Genomic DNA, 20430 nt, shown 5'->3' with positions numbered 1-20430 from the left:
TCCCTTTCCCTCTAGGGCAGGAATCACTTTCCTGGGGCACTAGTCCCTGCTGGGGCTGCTTGAAGGGTGTGGCAAGGCAGGAGTTGCTTTGGGGGGATATCTGCTAAGATGGGTGGTTTGGATAGGGCGGGACCATAGGGGAATGTGAGGGCAGGACGTGCAGTGCCAGCAAGATAGGCGGAGAGAGTTTGGACTGGTTCCCCCAAGTGTATGGCTGTCTAAGCTGGGGGGAGGGAAGAGAAAAGGTGCCAAACAGCACTTTTGTTCTTGGAGAAGTCTCCTAAAGATCTCGTCTCCTCGAAAGTATGTCCTGAGATTGGTAAATGAATCTCCTTTATGTAACACCCCATGTGCTTTTCAAATTGCTGTTTCTATGCTGTGTCTCAGCAGAGCTATTTAGTATGTTGGCTCTGTAAGGGTGGGAACTCCGTTTCCTCTTGCCTTCTGGCCCTCCCTGAACTAAGCCCACTGGTTTTTAAAGTACCTGGAATTAAGCTTCGCTAATTCTGAAAGCTCAGGAAGTTAAGCTTCCCTGGTTTTCAAACTAAATGTTATGGGGATTTGTCTTCCCAGCATAGGTCCCCAGTGCCTGGGGTGCCTGGGGTGGGTCTGAACCTCCCCCTTCTCCTAGCTTGTGGATTCCCTCCTATCTGTGGTTAGTCTCACCACGGGTGTGGTTCCCAACCGTGTCTCTGCCCCTCGTACTCTTTTACACGTGGCCTCTCTATGATTAACTGTGGGAGTTCTGTTCTGCCAATTTGGGGTGTTTTTTTTTTTTCCAGAGTTAGTTGTACACATGTAGCTGTTATCTTTGCAGGCCCATGGAATGAAGTGAGCTCAGCATCCTCCTCCCCCTCCTCTGCCATCTTCCTCTGAACTCTCCTCTACATTTGATTGTCTTGATGTTTCTTGTAGGAGGAAATTACTTAGCATTGGTCCTCCTGTGATTGAGTTATTTCACTTCACATGTTTTCCGGGTCCACCCATGTGTTGCAAACAGTAGGGCTTCCTTCCTTTTTCAACACTGAATAATATTCCAGTGTCTGTTATACCATGATTTCTAGACCCATTTCTATATCCATTCATCTGTTAATGAGCACGGCGGTTACTTTCACAGCTTGGCTGTTGTGAAATGCTATAATGAACATGGGAATGTAGAAATTTCTTCAAGATCCTGGTTTCAGTTCATTTAGATGCATACCCATAAGTGGGTTTGCCCATCACGTGGTAGTTCTATGTTTTAATATTTTGAAGAACCTCCATAAGATTTTTCATAGTGGCTGCACCATTTTCCATCCCCACGAACTGTATACACAGGTTCCAGTTTCTCCATATCCATTGTAACCACCTTATTATTTTGGAGGGTGGGTATGTGGAATAATAGTTATCCTAACAGGTGTTGTCTTATTCCAGATTTCAGGGGAAAAGATTTTGGCTTTTCACCATTGATCGCAATGTGGGCTGTGGGCTTTTCATATATGGCTTTTATTGAGTTGAGGTAAGTTCCTTCCATACTTTTTATTTATTTTTTGAGAGTATCATGAAAAGATGCTGAATTTTGTCAAGTAATTTTTTTTTGCACTTACTTTAAATGATCATGTGATTTTTGTCTTTCATTCTGTCAGTGTGATGTGTTACCTTGTTTGATCACGTGTATTGGCCCATCCTTGTGTCCGAGGGATAAATCTCACTTGATTAGGGTGTATGATCCATATACCATTACTGTGCTGTCGGGTTAGGTTTGCTAATATTTTGTTGAGGATTTTTACATTCCATGTTCATCAAGTATATTGGCCTGTAGTTTTCTTGTGGTGTTTTGTCTGGTGTTGATATCAGGGTGATGCTGGCCTATACAATGAGTTTGGAAGTGTTCCCTCTGTTTTTTGGAAGAATTTAAGAAGGATTGCCATTAATTATTTTTAAATGTTTGATCGAATTTGATGGGGTCCTTGAGCAAATGGCTAAGATAGAATTCTTGAGATGTCTTTGGTGTAAAAAGGTAATTTTATTAAAGCACGGGGATAGGACCCGAGGGCAGAAAGAGCTGCATTGGGGTTGTGAGGAGTGACTGCTTATATGCTTTTAAGTTAGTGGGGGTTAGGGATTAAGTCTCTAAGGAGAGAGCTCTAAGGCTTTCAAGACCTTGAGGGACTAGCTGCTGTTAGGATAAGGTAACTTTTAGTCTTTAGTAAAACAGAAACACTAAGGCAATGAGGCAGCCATGATTTCCCTGAGCAAGGTCACACTCTGTACGTTTTGGGTGTCTGTCAGTGGGCCGCAAGCTGTAAGGAGATGTAATTTAAGCTACATTTTTCTTGCTTTTGTGTCCCTCATCATTTCCGCCCTGAACAGTTAGACCCTTAAATCTTTAAGGTTGTTGAAGGTGGAAGGTCTCATCTTCTGAATCTTCTTCCTGCCCTGCCGACTTAGGGGTGTAGAGATGTCCCGTACCTATGGGTCAAGGTTGGTCAGTTGAGAATTTAATAGGAGTTAGAAAAGGCTAAGACAGCTGTAGCTAGAGTTGATAACATATGGGAGGCTCCTTGAGCAGAAAGGATTATCTGTTGGCTTGAAGTTGTGGCAGCAAAGGAGTCTTGGCACCAGGTGGAGAGACATGGGAGAGAACAGCAAAACACGATGAAAATAACACAAAGAAAAAGAAGCCCACATAAAAGTCCTTTGATAGTTGACACAAATCTTTCTTTTGTCCAGGAATTGAACTAATTATTAAAGGAAAGAGAGAGAGATCATTTAAAGTGCCAATCTGAGTATTTGTCAGTTAGAAACTCGGAAATATTTTTGGGGCGCCTGGGTGGCGCAGTCGGTTAAGCGTCCGACTTCAGCCAGGTCACGATCTCGCGGTCCGTGAGTTCGAGCCCCGCGTCAGGCTCTGGGCTGATGGCTCGGAGCCTGGAGCCTGTTTCCGATTCTGTGTCTCCCTCTCTCTCTGCCCCTCCCCCGTTCATGCTCTGTCTCTCTCTGTCCCAAAAATAAATAAAAAACGTTGAAAAAAAAATTAAAAAAAAAAAAAAAAGAAACTCGGAAATATTTTTGCGTCAATCGGGACTGTATACATAGCATTCTGTTTTTATGAGACCATAAGCTCTACCTTGTGCAGCAGCGAAAACATTAATGCCATTTTATTTTGTAGAATTGTCCAATGCATTGGAGTTATTTTCGTGTTTAATAATGCAATGTTATTTTGAGAGTCATGTAAAGCCTTGATTATACAACAGGTGGTGTTAACTATCACACTGATTTCATTTTGCTTAGTAATTAATCAGGTAATTAATAAGAGGCACTTTTAGAGAAACAAGAAGTATGTAGGTTAATGGTTAGAGCAAATTACCAACCCAATAACCGTCAGAAGACTTTGAGATGTCTGGCCTGCGACATCCTCAGATGGAGTGGGGATGGGCAGTGGGAATCAGATGGGTTTTGGTTGGTTGGTTGGTTGGTTGGTTGGTTGGTTTGTAACTCAAATGCCTGTGATGTTCCTTTTGAATGGCCCATTGAGCAGCAGGCACAAAGATGTCTGTACATGGGTTTTGTGACAATTTCTCTGAAGTTTACCTCAAGTTGTCTAGTTTAGGCAAACAACAAACATTTAAAGACCATCAGAACTAGAACTTAACATCCGTAAAGGTGTGTTATTGAAACATAGTTTTTCTCTCTAATTAACCCTCATTTCCAGAGATAGCCAAATCAAGACTAATTCATTTATAGAACGAGTCCACTTTTAACAAAGAAGACCTAATTATTTACATAAGCTCAGCAAGAACGGCAATTGGTCATAGAGATCTTTTAAAATTTGCTCGGCTGGAAGTTTTTATAAGGAATCTCTAGATTGAACTTTTAGTAGTTTCGCCAGTCCAGGAGCCCCAAGCCAAGCACTTGCCATCAGACATGCCTGCAAAACCTGTAGCTTTGGGTGAATTTCTTTTCACAAGGTTTCAAAGATATTCTGAGGTTCCTGCACCTGCCAGGAAGTGACGTTCTTTACTCACCTGGTAAGGCTGCTGGGAACTCTGTAAGCAAGGTCTCAGGCCATCATTTCCAAGGGGCTCTATGGCTCCATGTTTTATAAAGTCAACCTTCGTTCCTTAAAACTGGTTATATCGGAGTCTAAGCCTGTCTCTCTCAAATATGACATCCCAGTCAAAGCCTTGGTAAAATAATCAGTATTTCCAATGGTGACCTGTTACAAGGAGAACAGATTCTTACTGAACTTTTGCAAATACCTGTATTTGCCATGAAAGAAAGAATACTCAACTGAGAGCTTTCGAATTTCAGAGGGTTCAGGTAGAGAGAAAAGTGAAATGTCTCTGTTTACAAATGAATACTTTATCACATTTCTGTATGCTATGGGTATCTTAAGAGAAAGTTTCCTTAATCTGGAGAAGCAAACAGAGAACCAGCAATATTTCCAACAAGAGTCACACAATCTATAATCCTCAATTTATTTAGTCCCGTGTTACTAATTTTTGTTCAGTTTGAATACAGGTTTTTAATTCTGGAAATTTTTACCCATTTGTTTTATGATCTTAAAGATGTGAAATACCTGTACTTGTCCTAAAAGTCCTTTTTATAAATCTCCTTAAACATAAAACATATTTTGTAAGTGCATCAGAACAAGAACTATAAATGACAAAAGACTCAAAAATGGACATGGTCAAAAATCTGAGGGGAGCGTTCATTATGATGCAATTGACAAGGAAACTCAGTTATTTCTGTGACACATAGCACTCTGATAATTGGAATATCTGGTGATGACCTTATACCAAAACATATTAAAACTTTAGGAATTATATATATAATTATATTTGAGCAGTTATAGCATTTACCCAAGCAATACGACCTAAGGTTTTCCATTGCTTGTTTGACAGGGTTTTCCAGGTAACACATCAAATAAAGAGGCCCATTTGGTCAAAAAGATTTCATTGACAATTTAAATCCTGGGAAGTTTGTTAAAACCTTAGGAAGTTATAAAGCACATCCTAAATAGGATTATAGATCATTACAAATCTTAATTACTTATTTAACCAAGGTGGCAATAAGAGATTCTCAAGGCATATATGTAGGGTATATAGTTGTTAGCAAAGCCTAGCTCCTTTAACATTGAGAAGTTTTAACTAAGTGATCAAAGACCTGATAAAGACAAAACATAAAGCTTTGGTTTCTCTGGCAGACAAAAGAGAAAAGACATTTGTTTACTTTTTTTTTTTTTTTTTAATCAAGAGCAGATCCGCAATCCAAGAAAACTGTCCCTTGAACAGAGAGAAAAGCAGAATTTTAATCTTATACCAGTGTATTTTAAAAATCCATTCGTTTCAACCTTAGTCCATCCTAACCACCCAAAATTTTCCTTTCAAAAGATTTCCCTTCACCAACCTTCTACAATTTTCCTTTGCATTCACATTTTGTCTCAAGCCATGTCTCTCTGAACAACCAGTTTCATTTAGGACAAAACTACTTTCTTTTACCTTCAACAAAAATGTATTTCCATTCCTAATATATTTTTTGACATATATCCTACTTTTCTACGTACAGAGTTGTTTTCCTTCCGTCAGTCTTAATTACGTTCATAAGAATTTTAACTCTTAGAAACCTTAGTCTCCAGTGAAAACTAAGTAGTAACCAATTGTGAAGTGTGACACCAGAATATTTTAGATGGAAAAGTTATGAATCAACTAAGCACAAAGCAAATTTTCCAACAGCCTCAAATATCCTTAGTTTCTCTGCACTAAGTCAAAAAGACAAACCTGTGTTTAATAATATGTCAGCATTTTATCCAATTTGGAAAGACCTAGATGTCCAATGAATTCAATACAGTTTATCATCCAAACAAAACCTTAAAGTTTTAGGTTACCAAAGCTCTTGAAAGCTATCTTAACAATTACCCACAAAAACTTTGCGAGAGACAAAAGGAACCATTATTTTCAGCCATCTTTTTTCTGACAAATTGCAACAGAGATATCCACGAGCTTATTTGACCTTAAAGAAGCCTAGGTCGGAAAAGTTTTGTATTTAATGCTGCTAACTCTAAAGACATGGCCATCTTAATTAAGCCAACAAACTTAAATTAGTTCAAATACCAAATATGTTCCATTTGGGTCCACTTAAAAAGTCCATCACTTTGGGGGCGCCTGGGTGGCTCAGTCGGTTGAGCATCTGACTTGGGCTCAGGTTGTGATCTCGTGGTTGATGAGTTCGAGCCCTGCATCCGGCTCTGTGCTGATGGCTCACAGCCTGGAGCCTGTCTCAGATTCTGTGTCTCCCTCTTTCTCTGCCCCTCCCCAGCTTGCACTCTGTCTCTCTCTCTCAAAAATAAATAAACATTAAAAAAATTAAAAAAAAAAAAGTCCATCACTTTGTTCACCATGCCACTTTTTACCTGGGGCCCCAGTGAGGAAATCTGAAGTGGGTGGTGTAAGTCCATGAGGGTGCCCTGCACTCTTTGACAGCGAGGGGAGGAGGAGGAGCTGATGGTGCCAGAGGCTTGGAAGATACAGGCTGCATCCAAAATGGTGCAGAAACAGGAGGAAGGGAGGGGAAGGCAGAAGAGGCGAGGTGTCTTCAGGGAAGGCTGGAGGTGGATAAACACCCAGAGGACAGAGAACGTGGTCTCCTAGTCCTAAAACCTGTCGGTTCAGACAGATGAGCAGATGCAGAATTTTTGTCCACCAAATGGAAACGGGCAGTCCATGTTGGGCCGGAGAAGACAGGGAACTTCCCTGAAACAAAAAGGAGTTTCAGCAGCTGCTTGGGAATATTCCTTACATTCTCCTTCCGGAGGTAGACTAACGAGAGACAACTGACTCCAATTATTAGTCATTAACCCAGGGAATGAAGGAAGGAGAAGCTCCCATGTACAGGTAGAGTAACCTGAGTCTATTAGGAAGGAGGGACAGTGAGTGAGAATGTCAGAGTCCACTTCATTAGGGATGGCCTGTGTCTCCTCCAGCAACCTGGGTTTATTCAGAAGGGTGTGTTTAGACAACCCTCCAAATATATCAGGAGAGAGTTTATCAGCCTGGTTAGTGGCCAAACACACTCTGCAAGAGGCCCTCCATTCTGGATCCTGATTTAGGACCATGAAAGCCTGGGCATAGGGTACCTCAGTCCACTTGTCCTGTTCATTGCAGAGGAGATCTGATAGATTGTATTAAGGCTATACACTGTTACAGAAGATCGGTCCTTTCCTAAATTTTGCAATCCGAATTGATTCCAGTGGATTAAAAGGCATCCCAAGGGAGAGTCCTTGGGGACTGAACAAGAAGATCCATGTTTCTAGAAAAGTTGAGAAGGTCCATTACCAAAAATGACCCGTGACTCCAGGGTGGCGTCCCACGCGGGATATGTCAGAGGTTCCTGGTGTCAAAGCGACCAGTGGCATCCCTCAAACAAAATCGCTCTGATCACCGACCAGCCACTAAGGGCCCCTGGAGAAGGGATGCTAGTCCCTTTGCTTCCCCATTGTATCCTAGGCTACAAATGGGTGCCTGGCGTATGGACCTAAGTACCGTGACATGCCATGACATGCCATAAGATGGTGTGCTGTAAAAGGTCGTGCCTTAGTTTACCTTGTCTTGAGGAGCATGCCATGAAGGTCATGCCTTAGTTTCCTTGAAGTCTGTGTCAATTTAACCCATGGAAAACACTAGAAAAGTTCTATATAGGGGAATTACCCAATTCTGTAATTTAAGTAGTTAGTAGAGGACACTGACAGAAAACAGTAGAGAGAAATCCATCATTATCTAAGCAGTGTTCCAACACATACAGTCTTTATAGACAACTTCCCTAGGAAATGGTTCCTTGCTGGGTTTTAATTCAATTGGGTACTGGTTTTGGCCGGCTCCCAGTGGTGGTCTCATGGCCAGAAGCGGCTAGTCCAGAGATGTGGAGGGGATCATATTAGACCAATAAGGAGGAAACCTCACATGGGAGTCTTAAGATTAGCAGCCATGCTAGTCACTTAGGTGGTTGTCTCCTGCCCAAGACAGACAACTTTGTATAAGGACAGGAATAAAGAGAGGGCATCAAGTTTCTGGGTCTTATTACCATTCTGGCCAGGGTACTAACTTTCAGCCAAAAGGCAGGCTTTCTCCTCCTCCGTAGACTAGCCATGGGCTAGAGGATTGCAGCCTGAGCAGCAACTGAAAAAAAATATTCCAATAAGTGTTCCATGAACGTGTTCCAATAAGACCGTACTCCTTGAAAAGCCCCTGAAATGAGAGTAAAGGAAGAAAAGAGAAAATACTTACCAAGTCTGCACCAAGGCTCAGAGTCCAGATGGAAAGACTCAAAGCCCCATGTAAGCGTGCCAAAATGATGGGGTTCTTGAGCAAACAGCTAAGAAAGAATTCTTGAGACGTGTTTAGTGCAAAAAGGAGATTTTATTAAAGCATGGGGGCAGGACCCATGGGCAGAAAGAGCTGCACTGGGGTTGTGAGGAGTGACTGATGATACACTTTTAAGTTAGTGGGGGTTAGAGAGAGCATAAGTCTCTAAGGAATCTGAAAGCAAGGCTTTCAGGACCTCGAGGGGCCAGCTGCTATTAACATAAGGTTACTTTTAGTCTTTAATAATTCAAAAACATTAAGGAAGCGTGGCAGCCATGAGTTCATTGACCAAGATCACACTCTGCATGTTTCGGGTGTTTCTCACCGGGCTGTGAGCTGTAAGGAGATTTAATTTAAGCTACATTTCTCTTGCCTTTGTTTCCCTAGAACTCAGCTAGGAAGCAGTCAGTCCTTGGCTGTTTGGGGGGAGAGGTTCTCGATGATTGATTCAATCTCAGTATTTGCTATTGATCTGTTTAGTCTTTCTGTTTCATCTTGATTCACTCTTAGGTTTTGTGTTTCTAAAAATGTATCCATTTCTTCTAAGTTGTCCAACTTTTTGGCATTATAATTGTTCATAATAGTTTCCTATGATATTTTCAGTTCTGTGGCACCAATTGTAATGTCTCATCCTGCATTTCTGATTTTATATATTTGAGTCTTCTCTTTTCTTCATAGTTAGTCTAGCTAAGGGTTTGTTGATTTTGTTTGTTTGTTTTAAAAAACCAACTCTTGGGGCGCCTGGGTGGCGCAGTCGGTTAAGCGTCCGACTTCAGCCAGGTCACGATCTCGCGGTCTGTGAGTTCGAGCCCCGCGTCGGGCTCTGGGCTGATGGCTCGGAGCCTGGAGCCTGTTTCCGATTCTGTGTCTCCCTCTCTCTCTGCCCCTCCCCCGTTCATGCTCTGTCTCTCTCTGTCCCAAAAATAAATAAAAAAATGTTGAAAAAAAAAAAAAGGAAAAAAAAAAAAAAAACCAACTCTTAGGGGGCGCCTGGGTGGCTCAGTCAGTTAAACGTCCGACTTCAGCTCAGGTCATGATCTCGTGGTCCGTGAGTTCAAGCTCCGCGTCGGGGTCTGTGCTGACAGCTTGGAGCCTGGAGCCTGCTTCGGATTCTGCGTCTCCCTCTCTCTCTGCCCCTCCCCGTTCATGCTCTCTCTCTGTCTCAAAAATAAATAAACGTTAAAAAAAATTTTTAAACTTAAAAATAAAAAACAACTCTTAGTTTTGTTGGTTTTTGTACTCTTTATTTCATCTATTTCTTCTCTAACTTCTTTATTTCCTTCTCCTACTAACTTTGGGTTTAGGGTGTTCTTTTTCTGCTTATTTGAGGTCTTAATTTAGATGGTATGTTTGAGATTTTTCTTATCACTACAAACTCTTAGTACTTGTTTGTTCTATCCGTTAAGCTTTGGTATGTTGTGTTTTTATCTTCATTTGTCTCAAGATATTTTAAAATGTCCCTTTTGATCTTCATATTTGGGTGTTGTGTTTCTATATCTAAACTAGTCTCTTGAGCACAATATGTGCCTAACTTCTTTTTTTGTCTGAATCCCCACGTAACTCTCCTCTTTGCTTCCTTAATGACATGGGTGTACATATCTCATTGAGCTTCTGTTGAAATGACTTATGGAAATGTCTGTCCATTCAACTAGACAGTAAGCCTGTAGGGACAAACAGTATGCCTTGGTCAACTTTGTTCCCCAGAATAAGTGCAGAAGCTAGCATAGAGAAGCCACTCAGTTCATCTGTGAATTCATTCTGCAACACAGTCAATGAATATTTATTGAGATCTTACTATGCGCCAAGCACTAATCTAGGTTTGAGTATATAACAGAGATCAAAATTGGTAAAAGGCTTTGCCCTGAGGAAACTTATGTTCCAGTTTGGAGAGCAGACAGTTAATATTTTAAGTAAGTCAAATAAACATCATTATTGTTGTTAAGTACTAAGAGGAAAAATTAGAGGAGGAAGAAGAATAGGAAATTGCAGAGGGGGATGTGTTGAAATTTTGGATAAGCAGTCTCACAGTGAAAGTGTCATTTATGTAAAAACCTCCAGAAAGTGGGGTAGTTGGCTCTTGGGATGTCTTGGGGGAGAATGGACAATGGCTTCATAAAGGGTGAAGCTTCTATGCCTGGTGTGTTTGGAGAATGTAGAAGGGGACAGTGAGAGGGAAAGTAATGGCAAATTAAGAGAGAAAGGTGGTTGGGGAGAGATTGTGTAAGGCCTTGGAAACTCTGGTAAATTCTTGGACTTTTACTCTAAACAAGATGGGAAGCCACTGGGTGGCTTTTTGGACAGAGAAGAGGTAAGTGAACTTACTCATTAAATGTTTTTTTTTAGAAATAAATGGGCCAAATATACATAGTACAAGAAGACATACATCTTGTATGCCTTTGTAGTCTAAGTTTTAAAAGGAGTAATTTAGGTTAGAAGATTCCAAACCCATGATACCTTTCACAATGCCGATTTTAAAAATCTGCAATTAAAACAAAACAAAACTTGCACCACCCAGTGGAATTAGGGAGCACTACGTTTAGGCAAACCAGTTGGAAATTTTATTTTTTTATCTATATTAACCAAAATAACTGGATAGTTGTCATTTCTGTGTACTTTGCAAAGATGTGGCCATGTCTAATAATATTGTTTTCAAGTTATTTTTATCTTAAGTAGGAAAAAATTGGAGAGCCACAACCTTATCAAGTCCTTCGCAATGAAGATTTGGGAAATATAGGTTAAATAATTTTTGTGACCTTTGGGCTGAATATACACTATTTAGGGTTGTGTCTAATTTAAATAGGGGTTTTTTTTTTTTGGCCTTAATTTGTTACTTTGGAATATCGAAAGGCCAACCCAGATTGTTGTAGTCCCCTAAAAAATAAATTCTGAGGGGCGCCTGGGTGACTCAGTCTGTTGAGCATCCAACTTTGGCTGAGGTCATGATCTCGCAGTTCGTGAGTTCAAGCCCTGCGTTGGGCTTTGTGCTGACAGCTCAGAACCTGAAGCCTGCTTTGGATTCTGTGTCTCCCTCTCTCTCTGTCCCTCCCCTGCTCATGGTCGGTCTCTCTCTCAAAAATAAATAAACATTAAAAAAATAAAATGAATAAATAAAATATGAGAATCATTGTAAAGAATGAAGTGACTTCCTTTTTCCTTTAATCTATTTCTGATTATTAGCTCCCATTTATATGCCACTGTGCACAATTTGTGTGATGGGAAGTCTTAATTCATCTTTCCTTCTTGAAAATTTTGAGATCTGGACACTTTTAATAGAAACAGTATTTCAGGGAAGCATGATTATTTTAAAAAGTACAGACATTGTCCACATTTTGTTAATTTCAAGACTAGAGTCTCTAAATTCCAGATATTGAAAGGGTCACAAAAGTGAATATGCTGTTGTGTCTGCTCTTACAGAGTTGTTTATTTAATAGCCCGAGAGATGTAATGATACTTTTTTTCCTACAATATAAATTGAATGTTGTCTGGACTGTGATAACATAACATGGGTAAAAGGGGTGTAATCAGACAGTGACACGATCTTACTGAATTCACGTCAAGTGATTTGTTTGGTGATGCCTGCCCATGAGGACCAGTACTGTGTTTTGGAAATACTCTGGGAATTGTAAATAGTCAGTAAATTAGGCCCAGGGACATGCTTTCACTTCTTCCCTAGGCTCTCTGTAGATCCAGCTTGATCTGTAGAGCAGTTTCACTGCCAGAAGCTCCTGCCTTTCTGAACATCAACACCATACGATCACAGGAAACAAACCACGGATATGCCAGAACATTCCTGGCTGTCGGTCCATTTTGTTTCACAGACCCTACACGGAAAACAATGAACAAACCTTGAGATTACAAATGATCTTACTATAACAGTTTAAGAGACTATAACAATTTTTGACTTCCTGCCTGCAGGAAGGAAATGACAGTTGGAAGTGTGGAGAACAGGTGTTACCCTGAACAGCATGATATCTTCTGCTTACTAAAATAAAAAACACTGCATCAACATTCCTACGTGGAAGTGAGTTCTAACCACAAGACTCAGTGTTTCCACCACAGACCCAGCTCCAGAAAACCAGATCTGTTTCCTACCAGGAAGTTGTTAAACCCAGCATTAAAGAGCAGAGTAAGGGACAGAGTTGTCTGAATCAGTCTTGGATGAATACAAGGAAAGAATGTGGGTGGTGTGTGTGCAAATGTCCCCCCTCCATGTCCTTCCAGTTACTGGCAGTGCAATTGCACGGCGGCCGCGTCAGGGGAATTAGAAGGGAAAGAATCAGGATTGGCATAAACTGCTCTCAGCTGAAGGGTAGGTGATTTCAAACCCTCTCTCATCTCCTTTTGTCTTTGTCTCCAAGTTCGGGGTCTGGCATTATTTCCTCCCAGGAGCTTAATGTTGCCATAATAGCGTTCTTTTTCTTTGCCAAGCTAGCTTGTCGCTCTGTCCCTGGTGAGGGAACCTTCTGTGCCTCCCAATCCGCTATGGAAATTTTAGACAAATAGACACTTTCGAAGGGCTGAGGACTTGGAAATAATTGAGGCTATGCCTTGGTGCAGAAAAATACCAATCAGGCATCTCCAGCCTCCATCGTTATTGGTTCATATCCATTGTGGAATATGCATTTTTGAGGACATATGGATTGGAAAAAGTAGGGAAAATGGCAACACTGGGACCTATCAAGTCTTGTAAATGCATGCAAAGAGGCATGGTCTTTTCCTAACATGCTTCTTGAGATGGAAAAGCTCTGCAGTCCCCAGGGGCTTTGTTTTCTCTCTTATCTAGAGACCTTAAGGAGCTATGGCTACAAAGCAAGGGAACCTGGGGGCTAAAATTGGGACCACACAAGGAAATTGAAGCTCCATAGGCTGAGTGAGCAGACTGTATTGGGACGGGTAATACATAATTTCTCCTTCTGAAAGGTCAGTGTGGGAACAAGAATCCCCTTGGAATAAAAGATGAGTTGGCCATTCTAAGCCTGGCACCTTCCCCCTGCTGCCTACCACGTTTCTTAGCCTTCATCTCCATCCATTCCCTCCACAAATGTTTTTCAAGGGCCTATTATGTAATGCGCACTGTGCTGGGAAACAATGAGACATAGGTGAAGGAAGGTGTTCTCTGCCTTCAGAGAGCTTCCCGTTGTATAGGGGACCCAGTGTGCCTACAACTAGGGAGAGAAGTGCTACAGTACAAGAGGGGAGGAATCCAGAAGGATTCAAAAGGGGTTTTGACTCAAAGGAGGAAATGCTTCCTTCTGCTTGGAGAAGGAGAGTAAGGAAGGGTCTCAGAGCAGGGCCTGCAGGATGAAGGCTACTCTCCTCCCGTCCTCATGTGAGATCAGGAGAAGGTGATAAAAGTCAACCCTGACTACCCAGCCGGCAAATAGTTATCCAAGGCTCTTCTCGTCTTCTGCTTGCCTCTTGGCTATTTCGCTGCTTTTTTGTGCCGCCATTTAAGGGATAAGCGGAAGTAGAATTTATTTATTTTGCTTCTGCTGAGAAGTGAGGGAAGACAAATTGGTGGAGGAAAGATTTAAAAAATAGTGTGTAAACATTTCACTAAGCCAGAATTGCTTTCTTTAATTGATTTCTATTAATCTTAATTTATTTTCTAACTTTTATGCTGGTAAAATATTACAGCTATGCAAATATTAAGAAATCAAAAGTAAAAACCCCTCCACCCTACCTCACCCGTTCCCCACAGGAGCTCTGTTAACAGTTTGGTGAGTATATTTCTGGATTTTTAATTTATGCTTAAATCCACAGCTGTGATTTTATTTATTTATTTATTTATTTAAATGTTTATTTATTTTGGGGAGAGAGAGAGAGAGACCGAGTACAAGCTGGGGAGGAGCATAGAGAGAGGGAGATACAGAATCCAAAGTGGGCTCCAGGCTCTGAGCTGTCAGCACAGAGCCTGACCCAGGGCTCAAACTCACAAACCATGAGATCATGACCTAAGCTGAAGTTGGGCGCCCAACCGACTGAGCCTCCCAGGCACCCCTATTTGTTTATTCACTTATTTGTTTACTTATTTTTGAGAGAAAGAGCATGATCAGGGGAGAGGGGTAAGGGGAGAGGGAGAGAATCTCAAACAGGCTCCACACCCAGCATGGAGCCCCACTCAGGGCTCGATCCCATGACCTGAGTGGAAATCTAGAGCTGGAGACTCAAACGACTGAGCCACCCAGGTGCCCCACAACTATAATATTTTAAAACAAAAATGCGATTGCACCATTCACATTGTCATACACAGCATCTGCAACTTGCTTCACTCTCCTACCCCTCACTGCATCACGAACATTCTTAGAACTATTTTTTTAAGCTTATTTATTTATTTTGAGAGAGGGAGAGAGAGAGAGCAAGAGCGAAAGAAAGACAGTATTCAAGTGGGGGAGGGGCAGAGAGAAAGGGAGAGAGAGAGAATCCCAAGCAGGCTCCCTACCTCCAGCACAGGGCCTGATGCAGGGCTTGAACTTGGGACCGTGAGCTCATGACCTGAGCTGAAATCAAGAGTCAGACGCTTAATGGACTGAGCCACCCAGGCATCCACAGAACTATTTTTCAAAGAAAATGTCATTGTATGATACAGAGAAGTTTGCTGTAGTAATATATGGATATTGCTTTGAGTCAATACAAAAATCAATTTGGCCAAAACTCACCTCCTCTGAGAAGACCTCTCTGATCAACTCTGCTTTGATTTTTTTCAACCCTCTCTTCTGAATCACCCAGTAATTTTACGCATTGTTTTTGTGTAATATTGGCCCCTACCCTTTTTTTTATATTTAATTATTTTTGAAAGAGAACATAAGTAGGGGAGGGGCAGAGAGAGAGGGAGACACAGAATCCGAAGCAGGCTCCAGGCTCCGAGCTGTCAGTGCAGAGCCAGACGCGGGGGTGAAACCCACGAACTGTGAGATCATGACCTGAGCCCAAGTCAGACACTTAATGGACTGAGCCACCCGGGTGTCCCTTGGCCCCTACTCTGAAATCTATTCCTTTGTGTTGTACTCAAGCTCTTTCAGTTGCAAAGAACAAAGAGCCTGTTTTTAAGAATACATGTGAACTGGAATGTTCCACAACAGAGGGTCTGGCATTTTTTGATGTGCTGGCATCTCCCTGTCTTCTCACCCTCTGTGTACTCACTCTTCTATTCTCTCACCATTTGGCTTCCATTTGTTCATTCAGCAAATGAGTCCTGAGTGTCACAACAGGCCAGGGTGACAAGCATGTACAGTCTGGGTTGTTTTAATCCTGACTCAGAGTCGTGGCCTCCCTTCATTCCACTGACCAAATTCTCCCTATGTGTCTGAGTTCACATTTCCAAGCGGCAGCAAGTGGCCCAGTTATGGAGGGACATTCTGTAGCCCAGGGTTCCTATTCATCCAGATGTGGCTGGAGAAGCATCCTGACCTTCCAGGATCACACCTTCTCAGACCTTACCTGTGCATTTGTAACATCTCCCCAGTCAGAATGTAAGTTAGGAAGGACTGTGTCTCTACATGATCTGCTCGTAGAAAGTGTTCCACGAACAGTGTTAACACAGGTGCTTGTTCCATTACATGGGGGTGGGCTTATTGTCGATAGAGGGTGGGAATCACGGCCTTCCTCCTGTTCCAACAAAGTACTATTATCAGTGCAGTTCATGTCGTGGACAGCAGCAGGTCCCGTCACACAAATGTTGTCTTTGAAGGTAAAGGTGAAGAGAGATTAGGAACCAGAGGAAAATTCTAGGTGAGACATACAGAGCGCGTGTCATTCTTACATTCCCCTATGTGGGCATAAAAATTGAGCATTTCAAATGGAATTATAGACCCAGGCAAGAGTCCTTTTGCGTGGAGCCAGGCAGTTTTATTCAACAACTGTCTTCAGATGCTCAGGTCACAATTCCTATTAATGTACAAAGTCTGTGAAGAAATTGCCCTACAGCATAGCACTGATGACTCGAGACAGAGGGCCAGGAGGTTAGAATATAATTTGTGTCTCGTCTGTCTTCAATAGAAATTTTGTTCAAGTCCAGATAAAGTAGCTGGAGGATGCGGCTGCCTAATTCTGCAGCGGGAGGGCAGGAGGCGTTAACCCTCAGAACTGCCGCCAGCGTCCTGGGTTCACTGGGCAGCCAGGCGACGCATGGCCCCTTCTGCAGAGGGCCCGAGGGACCCAGAAAAATACTGGCTTGTGTCAGTCTGCCAGCAGGCACAGGGCAAGCCGTCTAAAGAGGCAAGCATGTGGAAGGAATCAGACTCAGGGTCTGTTGGTCGGGTGCTCTCCTCCCCCCTCTTCCTTCACTGGTTGTAGCCAAGGCTCTCCCTCCGGGTGCTCTGTGGCTCCCCACTGCCTTCCCTCCTCCAGGTGGGCGCTGCTCCTGCCCTTTCCTCCACACCAGCACTCACTTCCTTTTCCAAATGATGGAGTAAGTGCTTCCTCTGTCCGGACGACGTTGCTTTTTCACTGCCTGCCACACACACACACACACACACACACACACACACACACACCACCCCACACCACACCACACCAAAATCCTTCATGGAATGTTTACATTCCGACCCAAAGCCAATCCTAACATCACCTGTCCCTACTTCCTGCCACACGACACCAGATTCTCAGAACCACTATGGCCTCCTGTCTTTTGTGTGTGTGTGTGTGGATCTGGAATGTCACTGATGCCCCAAAACCTGCCTCCTCGTCCTTCTCTTTCCCTCCCCTTCACACAGCCCGAAGAGGAAGTTCTCTGCGTTAAGTTACCATAGCATTTACGTTATGCTTCTGACCTCAGTTATTTTGGTTGTTCACAGGTTTCTTTTCTCCACTGGGCTGTGAGCATTTTTAGGGCAGAAACCTACTGTCCTTCACCTACCTTCACACCCCAGCACCTAACAAAAGCAAAGTGCTCGTCATAGGAGCTCAAAAGTTTTGGAAGGAAGGATATTCATGGAGGTGATTGTTGCCTTTTAAATATTTGATATGCTTTTGGACTCGATATAGGCTGCTGTTAATATGTTAATCCTGATAACAGGTTTCTAACATCACCGTGTTCGTTTCCTGACCAGCAAAATAAGAATGTTAACGTGTGCCACAGTGGCAATTTATCTGCAAGAATCAATAGTTCAAGTACCAGGAAGAAGTGTGGTTAGGAGGTTGGCAATGTGAATCCAAACTCCCTTCTCAAAGCACTTTGAAGGAAAGCGAGGGGTAGTCTTCTACGATGAAGACACAGGTTTGGGGTATCTCTTTTTGCCTGGATTTGCTTAGATATAAAAATAGGGGATTGGATTACAGCTCTTCTTCTCCTTTAAGTCTAAAATTAGGTGATTCCGGTGGTTCTACTTAACAGGTGTTTAAATATTGCATAAATTTTTCTCTGTGCTCAAATTAGCAATCAAAGCTACAAAGACTTGCTTTTTTACCAGTGCCTCGAAAACATATTCAGAAGTTCATTTGACCCTGAATAATGGCTGTGCAAACACATTAAGTGGTCATTTCCACAACTGTTCTGTTTCTTTAAGAGACCTCGCTTGTTAAGCTGGAAGATCATTGAACCATATGAGGGTCAATAAAAGAATAAAAAGTCACCGGTTGGTGATTTCGGTACAAGGAACTTAATCGTCGTTGAGTATCTGTGTCCATATGCTGCTGGCCATCAAAGGGGGAGTGTTTGATCTTCAGCAGCTTGCCCTTCCTCAGGATGGTTTCTGGAAAACTGATCAAGCTCCTGGTTTTTGAGCTTTTCGAGTTTGCTGCTTTCTCCATTCCCACGCTTGTGATTGTGGAACAGTTTGCCACCACCTATCAAACAACGACGGGGAACCCTGAGAAAACACATTATTGGCTGATTGTTTCCTGTTCGATTGCCTATGTGGCTTCAGTGACTCTGCTGATTTGGGTTCCCATAAAAGTTCTCTTATACAGGAAGCATGCCTTTTCCAAAAAAATTAAAGGATGGTAAGTAAAAGGATTCTTAAAGCAAGGAATCTCTGTGATGCTTTCATAGAGAATTTCTCAGGTGCTACGTGTAGGGATGTTAGCATAGCACAAATGTACATAATGTATATGCACATTATGATTAATGAGAAGTCATTGTCACCATTTCTATAATTGTATTGATATTATGGTATCTTCTATATTTTTATAGGGGCCTTTTTTACTGCCTGTTAGCAACAAATTACATGTATTCATAAGTTCGTAGTTAGCATGAGTCTATGATACCCTGAGTACTATATGTTGGCCCTAATTCCTTTGTACACTGAATTGCATAAAGTTATCACAGCTAATTTATAGAAATCTTAATTATAGAATGATAATATGGAATTTTACTTTTACAAACATTTACATTACTTTACGAAACAAAGTAATGTCTATTTTGAAATGTCTAATTGCATTGTTTTTCGGGTCTGAAGCATCCTTTGGCCTTTAGCCAACTGAGATTTTTAACTGGTTCCTTTGCTTAGATTTTTGATTGTAATTATTATTTTAAATATAATTTATCGTCAAATTGACTAACATACAGTGTGTAAAATGTGCTCTTAGTTTTGGGGGTAGATTCCCATGGTTCATTGCTTACATATAGCACCCAGTTCCTTTGTTTAGATTTTTAAAAATAATACTTTACTATGTTAGTAAATTTTTTTTACCCTGGTGGTGGGGGGGGCTATTTCAATAATAATACAGAAATATTTTAAATAAATTAAGATCTAATGTTGCTTTAACTTAACAGTTTAGCTAATGTTGTATCGCCTGTATTGAGTACAAATTATTTCAGATACAAGATATTTTTCCTTTCAGATCTTTATTTATTTAAAAAATTTTTTTTAATTTAGTGTTTATTTATTTTTGAGAGAGGGAGAGAGAGAGTGAGAGTGAGAGAGAGGCAAACACAGAATCTGAAGCAGGCTTCAGGCTCTGAGCTGTCAGCACAGAGCCTAAAGTGGGGCTCGAACTCACAAACTGTAAGATCATGACCTAAGCTGAAGTCAGATGCTTAACTGACTGAGCCACCCAGATGCCACTATTTTTTTAAGTTTATTTATTTATTTAGAGAGAATGGGGGGAGAGCACAAGTAGGGGGGAAGGCAGAGAGAGAGAGAGGAAGAGAGAATATCCCAAGCAGGCTCTTCACTGACAGCACAGAGCCCCATATGGGGCTCAAACTCAAGAACTCTGCGATCATGACCTGAGCCAAAATCTAGAGTCAGATGCTTAACTGACTAAGCCACCCAGGCATTCCCCTTTTGGAACTTTAGATCAGATTTCTACTCATCTAAGATTTCTTAGTTTTCTTTGATAAGTTAACCCTTCTTTCAGGCTGATCTTTTATTTTAAAGTCAAACAACATCAACCCACTTGAAAAGCAAGCAGCAGAGATTTTAACAAGGGCAGAAATGTAAAAATAATAGATACAGAAATCTAGCTAGAAATACTGTCGGGAGGATGCAGACCTGGAGAGCCGAAGTGTGGAGTTCAAGAGGTCCTTTAGGTGTTGATTTAAGATGTGGCTCCATGAAACTTGCCCGGGGGGACTTTCAGTTCCCTGAGGGCAAAGATCTTGAAGGGTTTCCGGAAGTAAACCATTTGGTTTACACCGAGTTTATCGGTGCAGTTTAAGGATTTTCCAAACCTTGACCCGAATCCTCAGGATATCTGTCAAGTGGAATTGGAGCTCAGCTGGGCCCTCCACTCCTCATATCACCTAGGAGTTGCTTTGACTGTCCAGGACTCCTGGCTGGGCTGGGAGTTTTGAGGGAAGAATGGAACACCCAAATGACCAGTGGCTTTCTATTAGTTTACTCCAGCCCCTGAAGGCACTCCTTGATTCTTTTTTTTTTTTTTTTGCCATCGACTCAAACCTCTAGGATCCTAGGTTCTGAATATCATTCAGGCAGCAAACCTTCCATATCAGTTATTACCATCATCATCATCATTAAGTTATAACTGCTTCTTTACTGATCACGTATGTGCTTAGAGATTTATATGTGAATTGCATTTCCTTCTATACCATCTTGTGAGGGAGTTATTTTCATGATTTTATCATTATTATTCCCAAAGGGAAACTTATTATCAGAGAAGGGTTATGCAACTTCCCTGGTCAATA

General features: G+C 41.8%; 1 protein-coding gene across 2 annotated transcripts in view; it reads left to right on the top strand.

The window, feature by feature from the left end:
- Positions 1-1143: 1143 nt before the first annotated feature.
- Positions 1144-20430, top strand: part of TMEM236 (transmembrane protein 236) — a 53508-nt gene continuing 34221 nt past the window's right edge. The window contains exon 1 of one of the 2 annotated variants that reach the window (XM_058681787.1): positions 1144-1498. In XM_058681787.1, the coding sequence (XP_058537770.1) occupies positions 1371-1498 (128 nt within the window). In that variant the 5' untranslated portion in view covers positions 1144-1370. Of the gene's footprint in view, positions 1499-17859; positions 18285-20430 lie in introns of those variants that run through there. The other variant, XM_058681786.1, reaches the window with a different exon arrangement.

This window comes from Neofelis nebulosa, chromosome 8 (assembly GCF_028018385.1).
Source record: "Neofelis nebulosa isolate mNeoNeb1 chromosome 8, mNeoNeb1.pri, whole genome shotgun sequence".
Classification (NCBI taxonomy): domain Eukaryota; kingdom Metazoa; phylum Chordata; class Mammalia; order Carnivora; family Felidae; genus Neofelis; species Neofelis nebulosa.
Note: the sequence above shows the minus strand (reverse complement) of the source record. Positions and strands in the feature narration are given on the sequence as shown.